Here is a 19357-nt window from a genome sequence, read left to right as displayed (position 1 = left end):
TTCCACTACTTCTCTCTTTTTCTCCTCTCCCCCCTTCCTCCCCCCGGCTCCTCGCTTATCAGCCAATCATAGCAAAGCTTTCTCTCACGCGGGAGAGCCTGTAGGGGAATGCCAGCATAACACTATATAAATCACGAGCTGTCCACACGCGGCATAATTTTAGATAGCCAATCCTTGAGCCTGGCGTTAACACGTCATAAGTCTCCAAGGAACTAGTAACAGCAAACAGCCTTTTTAGGTCCTTCCTCATTTTTGCAGCCAGCACCCTTTGGTTCACTGCCAGGCACCATCTTGTCCAAGACGGCCCTCAACACTTGGTGGCTGTAACAGTCTACTGTGGACTTGGTGGCTGTAACGGTCTACTGTGGACTTGGTGGCTGTAATAATCTACCGCACACTTGGTGGCAGTAATAATATGCTGCACACTCCGTGGCTAAAACAACATGAGTGTATCATCTTACAGTTCTGGAGGGCAAAGTCCAAAGTGGGTCTCACCAGGCAGAAATCAAGGTGCCCGCTCTGGGGAGGTCCACTTCCTGCCCCAGCTTCTGCAGGCTGGCCGCGTCCCCGCTCGCACCCCTCCCTGTCTTCAAAGCCGGCGATCTTCGTTCCTGCCTCTGCCTTCTCCTTCCCATTGCCGGCCGTGACTCTGACCCCACTTCTTCCTCCCTCTATCAATTTTAAAGACCCTGGTTGTTGATCTCTCTGAGTCAAGGTCAGCCGACGAGCAACCTCGACTCCATTTGCACCCTGATTCCCCCTTGCGGGGACCAGGGTGGGGACATCGCTGGGGAGCTGTTACTCTGTCAGCCACCTGACACTGAAGGGGCGAAGTCTGTTTTTTCTGTCTCCGAGCAGAGGAGAGTTTGCTCTTTGAACTTGTGCACACTGCTGGGTTCCTTCGGGGGTGGCATTAACCGTGTAGCCTGCTGAACACGCTGAGGAATCAGAGGACCAGCCTCGGGGCCCCTTTGGATCACAGAGACACAGGGCAGCCGTGTGGCCAGCAGCCCTGGGCAGAGCTGCCCTGGCGTGGAGAACAATGCATGTCCCTCAGGGGCCCACCACACTCCAGGGCCCAGGGTCCAGTGGGCCCCGTGGGTGGCAAAGTGGCTGGTCCCTCCCCGTCCACACGTCTGATGTGCCGTTGGTCCATGTGAGGCCTCCCCGGGGATGCTCAGGCTGTTGATCTCTCCCTCCCACACGTGCGTCCCCCCTCCGGATGTGGGTGGCCTTCAGAGAGTGCCACCAGCAGAGCACCTTCACCCGGCCCCGCCTCTGGCTCCATCGGCCTCTGCGTGGGGAGCAGGCGGCTGGCTCTGCACACCTGCTCCACCCTCAGGTGCCCACTGCAGCCAGCTCCTCGCCTCTCACTGTCGCCAGAGTCCACGTGGAGGCCGTGGGCCGTCACCCGTGCTTGCCACAGCCCGTCTTCAGGTGACGAAACCCGAGTAAACTGGAAAGCACAGCCACGGGGGTGAGGGGCTTGGGTCGGCCTGCCCGGAGGGCCTCCAAGAACCTGCCTGTGAAACAGAACAGCTCCCGGGTCCTCCTCTCAGGTGCCCGTCTTCACCCGGCCCACACTGCTCCCTGGCCTGGCCAGTGCTGCCCTTCCTGGGACCACCTCCTCTGGGAAGTCTTCTTGCCCCCGTGTCTGGCTCTGATAGCTCCGTCTACTGCTTTTATCTGCTTCTTCCTCCCTCCCTACTCCCTCCCTCCTCCCTCCCTCCTTCCCTCCTTCCTTCCCTCCCTCCCTCCCTCCCTCCTTCCCTCCTTCCTTCCTTCCCTCCCTCCCTCCCTCCCTCCCTCCCTCCTTCCTTCCTAAATTTTTTGAGTTCTTTATATATTCTGGAGATCACTGCTCTATCTGAGGTGTAGTTGGTAAAGATTTTCTCCCATTCTGTAGGCTCTCTCTTCGCGTTCTTGATTGTTTCCTTTGCTGTGAAGAAACTTTTTTTAGCTTGATACCATCCCACTTTTTGATTCTTGATTTTACTTCTTGCACTTTGAGGAAGTTGATTCCTAAGCCAACATGATGTAAAGTTGGGCTTACATTTTCTTCTAGTAGGCTCAGGGTCTCTGGGCCAATGCCTAGGTCCTCGATCTACTTTGAGTTTTGTGCAGGGTAAGAGATGGGGATTAATTTCATTCTGCACCATCAGGATTTCTAATTTCCCAGCACCATTTGTTGAAGAGACTATCTTTACTCTCATCTATGTTTGTGGCACTTTTGTCTAGTATGAGATAACTGTATTTATGTTTGTCTCTGTCTTCTAGTCTGTTCCATTGGTCTTCATGTCTGTTTTGGCACCAATACCATGCCATTTTTGTTACAATAGCTCTAGTACAATTTATGTCAGGTATTGTGGTGCCTCCTGCTTCTTTTTTTTTTTTTTTTTTTTGCAGAGGATTGCTTTGGCTATTCTGGGCCTCTTGTTTTTCCAAATGAATTTCATGACTACTTTTTCTATTTATATGAAGAAAATCATTGGAATTTTAATAGGAGTTGCACTTCATCTGTATAGCACTTTTGGTAGTATGACCATTTTGACAATATTAATTCTGCCTATCCAAGAACATGGGAGATCTTTCAATCTTCTAAGGTCTTCTTCAATTTTTTCCTGTAGCATTCTGTCATTTTCATTGTAGAGGTCTTTAACCTCTTTTGTTAGATTGATTTCCAAATATTTTATTTTTTTAATTGAGGCTGTTTTGTTTCAATTTCATTGATTTTGGCTCTGATTTTAATTTAATTCCTGTGTTCTACCGCTTTTGGTGTCAGTTTGTTTTTTTTCCAGGGCTTCGAGATGTAGTGTCAAGTTATTTATTTGATGATTTTTTTGTCCTTTTAATGAATGAATTTCATGCAATGAATTTTTCCTCTTAGAACTGACTTCATAGTGTCCCAGATATTTTGATAGGTGGTATCACTGTTCTCATTTACCTCTAAATATTTTTATATTTTATCCCTGATTTCTTCTGCTATCCATTGGTTAGTCAGTCGTGTATTATTTAGTCTCTAGGTGTTAAAGTAACTTCTATTTTTTATTTTATCATTTATTTCTAATTTCATTCCATTGTGATCTGATAGAATGCAAGGTATTATCTCCATTTTTTTGTATTTGCTAAGAGTTGCTTTATGATCGAAGATATGGTCTGTTTCAGAAAAGGATCCATGTGCTGTGGAGAAGAAAGTGTACTCACTCATTGATGGATGAAATATTCCATATATGTCTGTTAAGTCTAAATTATTAATTGTATTTTTTAGATCTAAGTTTCTTTATATAGTTTTTGTTTGGAACATCTTTCCAGTGGTAAGAGAGTTGTGTTAAAGCCATCCAGTATTATTGTGTTGTGGTCTGATTCTTGAAATTGAGAAGGTTTTCTTTGATACATGTAGGTGCTCTATTGATTGAGGAATAAATTCTTATGATTGTATGTCTTGTTATTGTAAAATTCCCTTAAGCAGTATAAAATATCCTTCTTTGTCCCTTCTGATTAACTTTGTCTTGAAGTGCACTCTATCTAATATGAGGATAGAAAATCCTGCTTGTTTATGAGATCCATGTGAATGATGTTTCTTTTCCCATTCTTTTACCTTCAGTATATGTATGTGTTTGCTTATGAGATGAATGAGTTTCTTGGAGATAGCATATTGTTGGGTTTTGTTTCTTAATTCCATCTGCCAGCCTATGTCTTTTGATTGATGAGTTTAAGGCCATTTACATTTAGTGTTATTATTGAGAAATACTTTTTATTTCCTGGCATTTTGATTTATTTTTGGTTTTTACTTTGAATTTGTTTCTCCTTTGTTTTACTATTCTTCTAGTGTAACTCCTTCTTTTGCTGATTTTCATGTTTATTTTTCATTTATTCTTCATGAAATACCTTATTATGTTTTGTAGTGTAGGCTTTCTAGTTGTGAATTGTTTTAACTTTTCTTTATCATGGAAGTTTTTTATTTTATCATCAATTCTGAAGCTTAATTTTGCTGAGTATAATATTCTTTGCTGGAATCAGTTTTATTTCAGAGCTTGGTATATATTATTCCAGGACCTCCTAGCTTTGAAGGTCTGAGCTGATAATTCAGCTGATATCCTGATTGATTTCCCTCTCAATGTGACCTGTTGTTTATCTCTGGCAGCCTTTAAAATTCTATTCTTATTCTGTAAGGCACTTTCATAATAATGTGCCTTGGTGTGGGTCTGTTGTAATTTTGTATATTTAGGGTCCTGTAAGCCTCCTGTACATGATTTTCCACTTCATTCTTTAGTTTTGAATATTTTTCTGATATCATTTCATTGAAAAACTTGTACTTTCCTTTGGTTTGTATCTCTGAACCTTCATCCATCCCAATAAATCTTAAATTTGGTCTTTTCAGGTTATCCCATATTTCTCGGAAGTTCTGTTCATGGTCTCTTAGCATCTTTTTTTCCGTGGTCAACTTTATTTTCAAGATTATATATTTTATTTTCATTTCCTGAAACTCTGTCTTCTAAGAGGTATAATCTGTGGGTGATGTTTTCCATTGACTTTTTAATTTGGTTTATTGTTTCCTTCATTTTGAGGATTTCTTCTTGGATTTTTTTTTTTTTTCAGAATCTCTCTTTATTGAAGTAATCTTTAACTTCCTGTATTTTCTTTCTGATTTCATTCCTTACATTTTCCTTTGTCTCACAGATCAGTTTAACTATGTACATTCTAAACGCCTTCTCTGATATTTCTTCCACTGTGCTGTCTATAGATTCTGTTATTGAATTATCTTGGTTTGTTTAGGGTGATTTGTTATCTTGTTTTTTCATGTTATGTGTGTTTCTATCCATCTGAGGTTCTGAGGCAGTAGAGTTTCTATCCTGTGGACTTTGAGTACCCCTGAAGGTTTCTAGTACCTCACCATTTGGGGGGGGACAAATAATAACAATAGCCAATGCAAACAGTATATAGCATTAAACCAAATAGCTCCTGCCCTGATGTCCACAATATTGTCACAATAAACAGAAATGATATGATCAGTTATTACCCATAATAAAACAGTAAATTTGCTGAAGGGTTTACAATTTTGAATGGTGAACAGGGAGAGAACAGATGGGTATGATGTGATGATTATGAGGGAGATAGAGAGAAGGTAGAAGTAAAAAATGAAAGGAAGAGTGAAAGGATAAGAGATTGTTAGATTGAAGAAAAGAGACAAAGAGAATTAAGAGAAACAGACAAGTGAGAGAAAAATATATATATAAAGAAAAATTTTAAAAATTAAAAATAACAATAAAAATAAATGATTCCAAACAAGACTGAAATATACTACTCAAAGATCTTGGTTCTCAAAATACTGATCCATGAAGAATAACTGCCTTCAAAAAATGCTAGAAATGAAAAAAGAACAAATATATATATGTATAATTGTCCATGAACCATTAAGTCATAATTAAACAGAGAAAAGAAAAAAGAAACAAAAAAATCTCGAAAAGTTAAATTGTTCCCACTGGAGTTCAGAAGTCTCAGCTTCCTTTCTCAGCAGTTCCTGGAGTTTGATGCTTGCTCCACCCTCAAGGTGAGAGAGGCAATCCCACAGGCTGAAGGCCTGGAGGCGGGGTTTAGGCTCAGGTAGGCTGCAGGCTCTCGCTGGATGGTCTGGAGATTCTAAATCAGTGCACCTCCAGTGCCCAGCAGCTGCTGGACCACATGGAAGACTGCACCCCAGGATCTTTCCTGGGTTCCATTCATGTGGTGGAGGAACCAATTCTTAGTTCACTGTGTTACCTGCAAACCCCACCTTCCCTGGTTTTGGGTTCAGTCTTGAAGCTCAGTCTCTCCCGCCCTTGCCCTTCTGAATCCCTGGCCAGGCATGTTCCTCCCAGCGAGTCCTGCAAGCAGCCAGATTGGAGGGGGAGGGGAGATTCAGGTGGGTTTCCAGACCAGTCTCCTGTGTCCACCTCTCTCCACCTTTGATTTTCTCCCGGCACACCTATGGTGTGCAGTGGGGGTTTGCGGGCCTATATTTTGGGCCACACTTGGGTTTGCCAGGAATCGCCTCCCCTAGTTTCTGGCCCCTGTGTCCCAGCTGTAAAATGGCTCCTTCCTGTCCTCTACAGGCCTGCAGGAGAGATTCTGCTTCCTTCCTACTCAAGGCTTCTGTGCGGGGCTCCTTTCAGGCAGCGCCTTGATCTGCCTCTAAACTCCCCATAGCCAGACATGCCTCAGGTCTCATAAAATGGTTCCTTTAATTTCCATATCTCTCCAGTTTGCTCGTGGAAGGGCCGCTCTGGCTGGTGACTCCAGCTGTGGCAGCGGCTGTGGCCGTGGGGATTTCTTCCTTATTTTATCATATCCAACCTCCTGAGTCCCAATCTGCCTTGAATACCCAGTATTAAATTCTAGTAAAGACCTCCTCCCCATTTTTTCATTCACCCACCTGGCTGAGAAGTTGCTTATCTGCTGTTGTGGTTTCATGCCCCGAAGTAGCCAGGAAAGTGACCTTCTCTGTCTTGCAACTCTGACCCTCATTCTTTATGCTCATTAGTCTGTATCCTTGAACTTGGTGAGGGCATTCGCACACTTGGGTTCGGGATAGATCACTCCTCGTAGCTTCTCAAAACAAAACAAGAATAGCCATGACTTCAGTGGACTGAAAACTGCCACCTATTAGTGGCTGGTTTCCTAGTGACAGCAGAGGCAGAGTCTCCTGGGCTGCACGTTGCCCACTCACGTGTAAGGCTTGGGGGCTCGTGGGCAGATGTCTTTGCCATGGGTCAGGCTGCAGCTGAGACAGCTGCCTGGAGGTGTTTGCTCCCCAGCTGGCACCGTGAGGTGAGGAGGTGCCGTCCACGCCCAGCCGCCGTGGGAGTTCTTCTGGCTTATGGGCTTCCTCCCCCAGGTGCTAGTGAGACAACTCACGTAGGGGACAGACGCAGTTCCAAGTGTCACCTTGTTCAGGGAAGTGCAGAGTCGGCCCCGGCATGCATTTGTGGTTCATTGACAGGCAGGGATCTGCTCCTTTACCTCCCTTGTGGGGACACGTTTGTGCTCTGCGTGGTTTCCAGCTGACCACAGCTCAGACTCTTGGACTGTTGACATGGCATGGTATTAATTATTAGAATTATTTTAGATATTTTTAATATGACAGTGAGATAAGGGAGGGGGAGAGCTGACATAAGATGCAGGAACAGAAAGGTGGACAGTTTGAAGAAATTTTATATGACGCAGGGTCCCCGCAGGGAAAGGAGCCAAAAAAGCAGAGTTGAACACAAAACCCAGGACCAAGAAGGACAAGCTGTGAAGAAGCCCCTGGGCTGTGTGGGGCGGCTGCAGGCAGAGCAGAATCAGCGAGGTTGTCCGTGCTGCGTGCTCCCCTGGGTGTCCATCCTGGATGGTACGCCCTCTCCTTCTGGTCCAAGGAGGGCATCTCAGGTGGGAGTCCTGCCTGCTTTTACAGTGGTCAAGGTCAGCGGGCTCCTCTACCTACTCTCATTCATTTTATTTTATTTTTTAAAGCACTTTTGACTAAATAATACAACGGAGCAGGGGTTTTGGGTGGCGTGTTCTGCATCCTTTGGTAGCAGGTAGGTAAGTTGCCAGGTAGGTGAGCAGACGTATGCTCATCTATTTCCAGTCTCTCTGTCTGTCTCCCTGACGGTTCCAGGAGCATGCTGAGATGTTAACAGGTGAGTTGACACATCTGAGATCTGCTCTAAAATGCTCAGGGCAGAGAGCAGATAAAGCAAGATTGCGCACATTGGCAGTTTTTTTGAGTTTGGGTAACGTGGGTCATATTATTCGCTCCACTTTTATGTGCTTGGAAGTTTCTCTAATAGCTGACTTAAAAACCTTCCATTTTTTTACAACTGCATGCCATCTTCTCTTATCAAATAATGATGGATTTTTAACATCGTGGTGGCCGGGATGAAGGAAGGACCCCAGTGTGTTGCCAGGAGCTCTCTGGGGAGCAGGTTGGGAGATGTTCCAAGGGACTTAGAGATGCTGCTACTTTTGCCCCAGAGATTCTTCTTGAGGGAATCTGTACTGAGGCTATCGCTGTGCCTGTCAAAAGCTCTGTACAAAGATGTCTGCTTTGGGGTTATTTTAGATTTCGAAATTTGCAAGTAACCCAAATGTAGGGTAGAGGAGTGGCTGGTTGAATGACATCCATCACAGGGTGGAATGTTCTACCTCCATTATCAAGGAAGGTTGCAGTGTCTAGAAAGCACGGGAAGGTGCCGGTTACAGGGTTAACTGGGGAAGAAATGGATACAATTGCAGATAGTGTACATTTATAGAAAAGATGTTCATAGGAAGAAGAAGGGAAGAAAATGTATCAAAACGCCATCCGTGATTCTGATTGAATGGCGGACCCACACTGAAGGGTATTTTTCTGTTTGTCCTTATTTTCCAGATTTTCTGTTATGGTATTGGGGATTGAACCCAGAGATGCATTTCCATCGAGCTACATCCCTGGTCCTTGTTATTTTTAAATTCTGAGACAGGGTCTCACTAAGGTGCAAGTTGTTCAGGCCCTCAAACTTGCCATCCTCCTGCCTCAGCCTCCCATGTCACTGGGATTACAGGCATGTGCCACTGTGCCTGGCTGTTCTCCAGATTTTTAGATCATGAATATGAGTTCGTTTCCTGTGCATCTTCTTCAGGCTTTTACAGGTGTGATCGACCCACCACAGGGCTCACCGTTGTGGGTAAAGGCTGGTGTGCTGCGGTGTCGTTACAAGCGCCGTGGCCTGGGCAGGTACCCCGTGAATAGTTATCAAGTAGACTTTGGTTTCAGATTTACATAAAAATGGAGATGTATATCCTTCCCCGATTATTAATGCCTTCTGTTTATTACAATGTGATATTTAATTTATTAGAGTGTAATAACGTATTCATTTAATATGGTTAATGAACCAAATGTTGATAGGTCATTAACCGAAGCCCATGCTTTGTTCATATTGCCTTAGTTTTTAATCTCACAGTCTTATTCTACTCCAGGATCCCAGCAAGGATTTAACATTACATTTCATCATCTAAATTAATTTTTAATTGGGAAAAAAGTAAAATAGAATCTGTTTTCAAACCATTCACTGTTCAGCCATCCCTCCTCCCCTGGGTCCTCTCGTTGACTTGTTCCTTGATGACCGAGGCCATATTTAGATGGGTCCCATTCCTCTTCTCCTAGCGTGGCACCTGACCACGTTGCTGAATAAGAACCTGTATATCCCGTGCCCAGATTTCAGGAACTGGGTGGTGCAGAACCAAGGGGGTGAGGGCAGGAGAAGAAGGAGCGGAAGGAGGCCAGAGGGCGCCACCTCATGTAGCATAAGCCCCCGCGCTCTGGGGGCCGTGGCGGCGGCTGCCGATGCGCCTGACGGAGGTCTCTTGACTCGGTGCCTCGCAGGTTGGAGATCGCGACCCTGAACCAGGCAGATGCAGATCTGGAGGCGTGTCGAACCCAGATCAGCAAGGACGTCATCGCCCTTCTGTTGCGGAGTCTGGCCAGCAGCGGCCACCTTTCCCCTCAAGTGGAGAGGAGGATGGCTGTCGTTTTCAGGAAGCAGTTCCTACTCCTGGAAAAGGAGGTACAAGAAGAGTATGACCGGAAGATGTTGGCCTTGACGGCCGAGTGTGACCTGGAAACCAAAAAGAAGACAGAAAACCAGTGTCAGAAGGAGATGTTGGCCATGGAGGAAGCAGAGGAGCTGCTGAAGCGAGTGAGCGAGCGGGTGAGTGGTTCTGAAGGAGTTCACACACCTCATCCTCAGCGTCGTCACTTATCTGCCCACCCACCAGTCCATGCATGTGTCCTTCACCTCATCCATCCACCAGTCCACCACCAGTCCACCCACCAGTCTACCCATCAATCCACCCATCAGTCCACCCATCAATCCACCCATCAGTCCACCCATCAGTCCACCCATCATTCCACCCGTCAGTCCACCCATCAGTCCACCCATCAGTCCACCCATCAATCCACCCATCAGTCCACCCATCAGTCCACCCATCATTCCACCCATCAGTCTACCCATTAGTCCAGCCATCAGTCTACCCATCAATCCACCCATCAGTCCACCCTCAATCCACCCATCATTCCACCCATCAGTCTACCCATCAGTCCAGCCATCAGTCCACCCATCAGTCTACCCATCAGTCCAGCTATCAGTCCACCCATCAATCCACCCATCAGTCCACCCATCAATCTACCCATCAGTCCAGCCATCAGTCCACCCATCAATCCACCCGTCAGTCCACCCATCAATCTACCCATCAGTCCAGCCATCAGTCTACCCATCAGTCCACCCATCTGTCCACCCATCAATCTACCCATCTGTCCACCTATCAGTCTACCCATTAGTCCACCCATCAGTCCAGCCATCAGTCCACCCATCAGCCCACCCATCAGTCCACCCATCAATGTACCCATCAATCTACCCATCAATCCACCCGTCAGTCCACCCATCAATCTACCCATCAGTCCAGCCATCAGTCCACCCATCAGCCCACCCATCAGTCCACCCATCAATGTACCCATCAATCTACCCATCAGTCCACCCATTTGTCCACCCATCAATCTACCCATCAGTCCAGCCATCAGTCTACCCATCAGTCCACCCATCTGTCCGCCCATCAATCTACCCATCTGTCCACCTATCAGTCTACCCATTAGTCCACCCATCAGTCCAGCCATCAGTCCACCCATCAGTCTACCCATCAGTCCAGCCATCAGTCCACCCATCAATCTACCCATCAATCCACCCATCAGTCCACCCATCAGTCCAGCCATCAGTCCACCCATCAGCCCACCCATCAGTCCACCCATCAATGTACCCATCAATCTACCCATCAGTCCACCCATTTGTCCACCCATCAATCTACCCATCTGTCCACCTATCAGTCCACCCATCTGTCCACCCATCAATCTACCCATCTGTCCACCTATCAGTCTACCCATTAGTCCACCCATCAGTCCAGCCATCAGTCCACCCATCAGCCCATCCATCAGTCCACCCATCAGTCCACCCATAAATCCAGCCATCAGTCCACCCATCAGTCCACCCATCAATCCACCCATCTATCCATCCCTCCCTCCACCCACCCACCCACCCATTCATCCACCCATCCATCCACCAGTTCACCCACCCATATATCACCCAGCTACCCATCCACCCATCTACCTATCCATCCATCTATCCATCCACTCAACTACCTATATACCCATCCATCTACCCATACTTACATCCACTCACCTGCCCATCATCTACCTGTCTATACACTTACCCATGCACCATGTTTTCATCCATCCATCCATCCATCCATCCATCCACCGTCATCCATCCACCTATCTAGAATTCACTTGGCAAGCATTCACTGATCACCTACAGTCTCTTAGGCACTAGGCTAGGCACTGAAGTGACAAAGAAAGTGAGACTAGTTCTTGCATTGAGTAAGTTCCTAGTGCAATGAGGAATCCTCACATATGAAAGATAAGGCATCTTTCTGCATGTGATAGTGAAGATTTGTTTCTGGTGACATGGGAGGTCACGGGGCAGGTAGAAGGGCTTCATTCACAGAAAGCATGGTTCACAGACAGTGTGATGCCATTCAGCCACCTCTGGCCTGCCTGGCTGGCCCCACTCTGTCCATGACCCTGCTGGTCAGCACCACTTCCCTGAGGCTCACTTAGGATGAACGTGCGTTCTGGGCTTTTGGCCCCTGAACTCTCATTGTCTTTCCCTCTCTGCTAAATGTGTTTGGCTGTTTTTCTGTGAGACTCACAGCTCCTCAAAGGAGGGGGACTTGAAGAGTGCCGCAGGGCACCCGCTGGCAAGCCAGGCCCCCAGCCCACCTGGTCCGCCCAGCCTGGCCTGATTCTGCGTGACCCAGAGCAGGGTCTGTGTTTAACAGTCATAGAAAAGCGAATGGCTGAACACACAGACCTGACGTGGCTGCAGGATCCGGAATGCCCAGCTGGCCCTTATGGAAAACTTGGCCCATTTCACCTGTAAGGCCTGAAGGAAAAGACTCGGGGAAAGTGAAGCCCACCCCCCACTCAGCCAGTGCCTCGCCTGACTCAGGGGAAAGTGAAGCCCACCCCCCACTCAGCCAGTGCCTCGCCTGACTCAGGGGAAAGTGAAGCCCACACCCCAGCTCAGCCAGTGCCTGGGCCTGACCTGGGGGAAAGTGAAGCCCACACCCCAGCTCAGCCAGTGCCTGGGCCTGCTGACGGAGCACCTGCTGAATGCGTTCATTCAGGCCACTGACTGAGCACCTGCTGTGTGCTTCCCGGGGCCACTGTGCCAGCTCAGCCCCACTCCTGCCCCACACTCCCAGGTGTTCCAGCCGTGTGTGTGTGTGTGTGCGCGCGCGCGCAGTTGATCTAATTGCACATCTTGCTTGTTTTCACTCTATCGCCACATAACCAAACTTTAGTTGTATTAATACTGTTAAAATATAATGCGCACTGAAGCTCAGCCTCGGGGTCGTGCTGCTCTGAGCGCCTCGCCCGCTCCCCTCGTCAGCCTGCCATGCTGACTCCGTGGACTCCAGTGGGGAGGATCCCACTTTAGCAGGGAGGAAGTTGGACTTGGAGAGACACTCACCTGCCCGAGGACCTGCAGGCGGCCATGATATCACAGTGCTGCCCAGTGCAGTGGCACATGGTACCCCCTTGCTCTTCAGGCCCCCTGCATGCACCCTCTTGGGCGTCTTTGGCTTTCCAGTGTCCTGGCTACCCGCCGCCTGGGCCACTGCATCTGCATGTGGGGCTGGGAAGGGCGGGTGCTGGGCTGTTGGGCTTCTGCCTTTGCCTGAGGCCCAGTTGCTGTCCCCTGAACCTCCCATCTGCAGGGCTGGGCAGCGGCCTTCCACCTCCCTCACCCCACCCTGCTGGCATGCCTGGGGAGGACACCTCCACCCGAGTCTCAAGGTTGGCCTGTTCAGATGTGCACACGCTGCCTTGTCTGAGCCAGCCTGCTTCCAGAAATACCATCTTCGCTGCCAGAATCACCAGCATCATTTCCCCCGGTGCTTGCAAGCATCCCCTCTTGCAGAAACCACATACTCCCTTACCGTGATCTGGCACGTCTCACAGTCATTTTAGAGTAAAACCCAGGAAAATATTTTGGATCTATCGTTCCACCCAGGACCAGTTTAAGGGGAAAAAAATAGCAAAATGGCCAGTATCAGTTTTTTAAAGTTTAGGCATTCTAGTGAGGATAGAGATGAAACATGTTCATGTTTGAACCCCCGTGCAATTCCGTCTGGCTTTTAAAGCGTGTCTGCCGAGAGGCCCCCGGTCTCCTTCCCGCTCCTCAACGTGGGCGCCTTGAGGATGCCCGGCGCACAGCTGCGTGAGGCGTCCACACTCACGAAGAGCTTTGGCAGGGCCGGGAAGTGGCGTGGGTGGTGCTGAGCGGCACAGGAGCAGGGAGCCCTGGTGCCGCTGCGTGTGGGTGGCTGTACAGGGCCGTGGCGTGCTGCGGTCTCCCGAGGCCGGAGAAGAGGCCTCTGCATGTTTCACAGGAAGACACGATAGGTGTTTGCGGGGCCGTTGATGTGCCCCGACACCTTGCAGGGTGTGTGTGCACGTGGCACCCCGCCCCTGCAAGGGTCTTGCTTTTATGCCTCAGTTACGTCAACTTAAATGTTAGGAAAAGGGAAAAAGGGAACGTCAGTGCTTGGATGTTCATTATGATCCATGACTTAATGTCATCTTCCAGGAAGCCCAGGGATAGACAGAGTGTGAACTATTCCACATGGACATGGGAAGCAAGGGCCCAGACAGGCATCGCCTGGCAGCCCGGCTCCCTGCAGCCGCCCACGGGCAGTGCGGGCTCTGTCTCCTCTGGGTTGCTTTTGCAGCCAGGCGCCGCCCAGCCATCTGAGGACAGGAATCTGGGCATGCGTCCTGCGCTGGCTTCCCGAGGCTTCCTCAGCCCCCGGGAATATCTTGGAGGAAAAAGATTCTTTATGCACAAGAACTCTTACATCTTAACCATCTCTGATGGATTTATTTTTATAAAACAATTTTACAGTTTGCCTATCTTGCTAAATTGAGTACAAGAAGTGTAATTTGGTAGTCTTGACTTCCTGAAAATGATCTTACATTTTCTGTGGTGTGGACTCGGCATTGTGGGAGGCAGTTGCTCTGGGATAGCCCCCCAGGGCTGTTTCTCAAATCAGAACTGAGGCGCCCTCTCCTGTTCACACCTTCTCTCCCTGAAAGTCTGTTTTTTTATTGGAAAGTTCGATAGGGAGATTGGGGTAAATGATCACTCTTTTAGTGCTCCTTTAAAAATACATATTTGTTGACAATATTTAAAATATAAAACTGTACATTAAAAACATAGATTTTTCAGCTTCTCTTAAAAAATGAGAAAATTTGACCACAATTGTCCTTAGTTTCACAAAACCCCCTTGATGGCTGGCTGCAGCGGCTCCTGCAGGCGGGACTTTCTCTTTCTATTTTGTCCCACTCCCCACCACTCCCTAGTGCCTTCCAGTACAGGGTGCCTCACCCATTTGTATATGCAACCTCCCCTGCTTGACTGGCCTGGGGGTGGGCATCTTGCTTTAGGGCTTAGTCTTCTCATCTTTGCTGCGGAGCGCTGAGCTTCCTCAGTTTTCCAACACATTTCTACAAGGCCCTGAACTCCCAATAGAAGGACAGTGCCTGTGGAAGTAGGCCTGGGGGTTCTGTCCAAATGTGTTTTAAGGAGTGTTTTGCTATGATATGAGTGTATCATTGCCTCAAGCCTTATCCGTTAGCAAAAATATAATGCTAAAGAAGGACAGAAAATTGTTCTAAGGTGTGTGTGTGTTTGTGTGTGCGTGTGTCTGTCAGCTTTTTGCCCTGGCTGTGAGAAACTAAGTGACTTTTGCCCCATACTTCATTCCTATTAATTAAAATAAATTGAGGCTTGGGCTTGTGAAATCCAGAACCTGCCTGACCAGGCCCCAGCGCCTCAGCCGTTGCAGAATGCCCAGGGTCCAGCCCTGACCCCTCTCTGTGGCTGCTGAATTGCATTCTTTGATTTAGATCCAGGTGGCTATAAAGGCCATTTCTCTGCCATAGAGTGACTCAGACAGTCTAATCCAGTCCTTTCTACAAAGCCTGCTTTTTAACAATGCAGAGCTGTGATTTAGTGGCTGAAGTGTAGCTTTCCTGCTGGCGGGGTGGCCGGGAGGGGCCGGGTCAGCCCTGACTTGCGGGCCAGGGCTGCTGCTCTACATCCAGAGCCAGGCTTCACTCTGATCTTCTTTGACCCGGGGCAGCCGCGTACTGACTGTGGGCTTCTTTGGGGGCCCTGGGTAAATAATGGTTCTCTTCCTGCTCAGATTCTGAGCCAATTGAAAATCAGTAAAAGGAGCTGGACTCACTCTGTGAGTGGACGCAGAGGTGACAGGCCTGAGCTGTGTGCCTGGAACAGAGTACCTGGGGCTCTGGGACCTTCCCAGCCCCCACCTCAGCCCAGAGGAGCCGCAGCCCTCACCCTCTGCTGCACAGCCCTCCCGCCTTCCTGGGGTGCTCCTGGGCCAGGCACAGCCTACCTCCCCACTGTGACCAGGCCCATGTCCTGCCCCATGCACAGGGTGTCACAGCTTGCCATCAAGGGCTCTGCTGGGTTTCATTCTCTTCTGGAACTCAGGGTCCTGACCTGAGCTATTCATGCTGTTGGCAGATTCATTTCCTTACTTCTGGAAGCTTCCTTCTGCCATGGAGAGTTGACAGCACAGCTCTTGGCTCCTAGGGAGCAGGAGAGGGCCTCTCCCTTCAGAGAGGGCCCTGTCCCTCTCAGGGACGTCACCTGATGAAGTCAGGCCTGCCCAGGACGATCTCCCCTGATTGACCCAAGTCAGCTGTCTGTCGTACCTAATTGAATTGTCAGGACACCTTCGTCTTTGCTGTATCATGTAAGCTAATCCTACCATGTTCAGATTTATACCTCCACTCAAGGGATGGAAATTATATGACATGTACGGAGCAGGGGAATCCCGGAGTCCTCCAAGGATCCTGGCATGCGCATGGAGCTGAGGGCAGCTCCCTCCTAGTGCACCAGTGCTGCTGGACGCTGGGTGCAGCTGCATCCGATCAGTAGAGGTTGTTCCCTGCTCTCCTCCCATAGGACCCCCATGCAGGTGGGCGAGCAGCCACTTCTTGGTACCTCCCTTGCCCCTTTTCATGCAGCGGGTCTCAACCTGGGCCTGATGGGTGGTACTTTTCTCGATTAGGTTGAGCATGGAAGATGATGGGACTAATCTCGTGAGCCTGGTGTGTGATCCGTTGATCACTAGAGAGTTCCAGTATTCGCAGGCTCTTTTCAAGCAGTTTGATTTGCAGATTTCTGCCCCTGTGAATTTTCTGCTTTGTGACTGTTCTGGAAAATCATTCAGATAACAGGGTGGGGCAGGTTGGAGGGGCATCTTCCAGGGCTTAGCAGCCTCATGTGGCAGCTTGGGGCAGGCCGTGTGAGTTCTGTGTGTGTCCTGGTACGTGCCCGAGTGCGCCTCTGTGGAGGTGTGTGCACTGTGTGACTGCGTACACAGACGCACACGTGCAGAGTGCATTTGTGGCTGTGAACGTGTGCATGTGTCCTGCATGGGTGCGTGTGTGGGCACCGCATGTGTACACGTTACACATGCATGGCGTGTGCACTCGAAGCCCTGCTGAGTGCACCTGGTGTGTTAAGTGTGCATACGTGTGCGTGCACATGATGACTGTGTGTCCGCGTGGCGCCTCCCTGCCCAGATCTCCAGCCTCACACGCCTCTTCTCTCCGCAGCCCGCTGCCGAGTGCAGCAGCCTCCTGCGGACCCTCCACGGCCTGGAGCAGGAGCACCTGAGGTGCATGCTGGCTTTGCACCAGGAGGAGGACCTTGCCCGGGCTCACAGGCAGCTGGCCATCTTCCAGAGAAAGGAATTGCACAGTATCTTTTTTGCCCAGATAAAAAGTGCTATTTTGCAAGAGGACCTGAAGCCAGAGGCCGCTGAAATGCTGCTGCGAGATTATTCTAAATTGCAGGTACTGCCTCGGCTCAGGCCTGCTGTGACAGCGAGCCACTCCTGGCTCCTCGGTGAGCCTTTGTGCTGTGAGCTCTCGTCCTCTTCTCGGCCCCCTGCTGGGGGAGCGATTTCCTGGGCGCAGGGGAGAGGGTGGCTTGGGGCGCAGGCCACAGACTCAGGCTGACCCAAACTGGATTCCAGTACCACCCGCATCAGCTGAGTGAACTTGAGCCGGTTGCCCAGCTGCTCCCAGCCCATTTCCTGTCCTGTGACAAGGGCACAGCAGAGGCCCGCACTCCCAGGGACACGAGGAAGATTTCACCAGCTGGCTCATGGAGAGTGGTTCATGGGCTTGAACCGAGGTGTGTTTAACATACAGAGCCACAAAAGGTAGAGGTGCACACAGTGTCAGGGTTGGTCACGTCCACATGCCCGCCTGGGCTTTAGGGTCTGCGCCTGCTGTGCTAGGGTGTGTGTCTTCTGGCACGTGAGCTTGCACATGGATGTTGATCCACGCTACATGCCTGGACCATGGTGCGGATCATTGTTCTGAGCACCATCCTTGCTGTGGATGGTCTCACCAGGCCTGACGCGGCTTTCTACTTGCGCCTGCGTGTGCGGACTGCAGTCACTGGTGTGCAAGGAGGCCTTCTGTGCGGAGTACAGTCACTGGTGTGCAAGGAGGCCTTCTGTGCGGAGTACAGTCACTGGTGTGCATGGAGGGCTTCATTGCTCTGCTCTGAGGTTTTCCTGGGTGTTGGCGGCTTGCTCCAGCGGCTGGCAATGTTGGTTAAGAGGGAACTCCTATTTTAACATGAAATCTTGTGGTTTGACTAGGACGAGTATGTTTGAGAAACATGGCTGTCATTCCCTAGAGAGGCCACCTCTTCCAGTTTTTGAGCCAGTTTGTGTGTCCAGAACAGCAAAGGTGACTTTGAATGGTGCTGGAGATCTGGGGCACCATTGGGCACCTTGAGTCCAGGGACTGATGGTGTCACTTGTGCCTTGGTCCCTTACAGTGTCCCTTTTAAGAATGCAGACTGGTGGTTTTGATGTCACAGTCATTGTGCTATTTCAGGTTTAGCTTCACAATCAAGATGGCCCCAGAAGGTTGGCTTGCTGGCTGATTCTCCCCCCACCCCTTGAAATCCTCTACTTGACACCAGACGTGCAGGTTCCCCCACAGCAGAACCAGCTGGTCCAGGCAGGGGCACTGGAGGTGGGCGGCTGGCCTCCATTACAGCTGTTGCCAGAGCTATGGTGGAAACAGAGCCACTGGACCAGGTGTGGACATGGACAGCCACGCCCGTGCCTATGAGCAGGTCCCAGCCATGGGGCCACAGGACGCAGCATCCACCTAACCATCCACAAAAACAGACTGGCAGGCCTATCCCTGGTCAGCGTGTGGTGCTGGTGAGGCACAATGATCATGGCTGAGATGGCCCCGGGCACCCCAGGAGGAGGGCAAGTCACAGTGGGGAGCCTGCTGGGAATTGAGAGCTCACCACACTCAAAGCCCGCAGAGTGCAGAGGGAGGACATGCCGCTCTGCTCTGACCTGAGTGTCTGCCCTAAGCCTCTGGCGAGATTTCAGAAGGAGCCCTGTGGCGTCGGCAGGTGGATGTTCAGATCCCACCGCCTCCTGTAGACATGAAGGGCTTTCTTGTTACCTCCCCCCGTGGTGGACGGTGCTGACCCTCCCTGCCAGAGCACCCACTAAGACAAGCGCCTGTTTGGCGACAGGTCGCGCTTGAGGAGGGACCCGCACAGCTCCCTGCCTGGAGCTGCCAGGGGTTTGGATGCCAGCTGGGTCCCTCCGAGATGACGCTTGAGGGTCCAGCTCCCCGGGGAGGAATGGAACTCTGCAGCAGTGACCCTCCCCCACCGACCCCAGGGGAGCTGTGGTGTCAGCCATGTCTGACCGTCCACTCGCTGCTCCCCATCTGGACCTGCTAGTCCTCCAGTGTGGAGCCGGTGATGTCACAGCTATCACGTGGGAAGGAGTGTCCACACATCACGGGTCTCCCCTTGCACGAAGTGGGGATCCCTCTGGCAATCCGTTGTGTGCACAGTATTTCCATAAACAGAAAACGGAGAACAAGGCCAGGGAGGTGACAAGACGGGCCTGTGACGGGCTGGTGTGACTGGGTGGGTCGGTTGCAGCGCTGCTGGTGCAGCTGGACTTGGGAAGGCCCCTGCTGCCACAGCACCGCGCAGGCGTGGAATCAGATCCCCGCCTTCACATCCGGCTCAGCGGATTCAGCCAGGTGCCGTGGACTCGTTGCCTCGCTGTGCAGTGTGAAGACGGTCCTCTCTGCTGGGTCAAGAGATGAGGCCGGTGGGCTCTTGGTCCAGCACCTGGCCGAGGAGAGCCC

At 50.1% G+C, this 19357-nt stretch overlaps 1 protein-coding gene across 3 annotated transcripts in view; it reads left to right on the top strand.

Moving 5' to 3' along the window:
- The window catches only part of EVC2 (EvC ciliary complex subunit 2), a gene marked incomplete at its 5' end in the record, with an annotated part of 107276 nt that overhangs the window by 51262 nt on the left and 36657 nt on the right, over positions 1–19357 (top strand). For all 3 annotated transcript variants that reach the window (XM_079154319.1, XM_079154318.1, XM_079154320.1), the window contains 2 exons: positions 9383–9707; positions 16763–17002. In XM_079154319.1, coding sequence (XP_079010445.1) covers positions 9383–9707; positions 16763–17002 — 565 coding nt within the window. The remainder of the gene's footprint in view (positions 1–9382; positions 9708–16762; positions 17003–19357) is intronic.

Source organism: Sciurus vulgaris, assembly GCF_902686455.1.
Source record: "Sciurus vulgaris genome assembly, chromosome: 9".
Lineage (NCBI taxonomy): Eukaryota > Metazoa > Chordata > Mammalia > Rodentia > Sciuridae > Sciurus > Sciurus vulgaris.
Note: the sequence above shows the minus strand (reverse complement) of the source record. Positions and strands in the feature narration are given on the sequence as shown.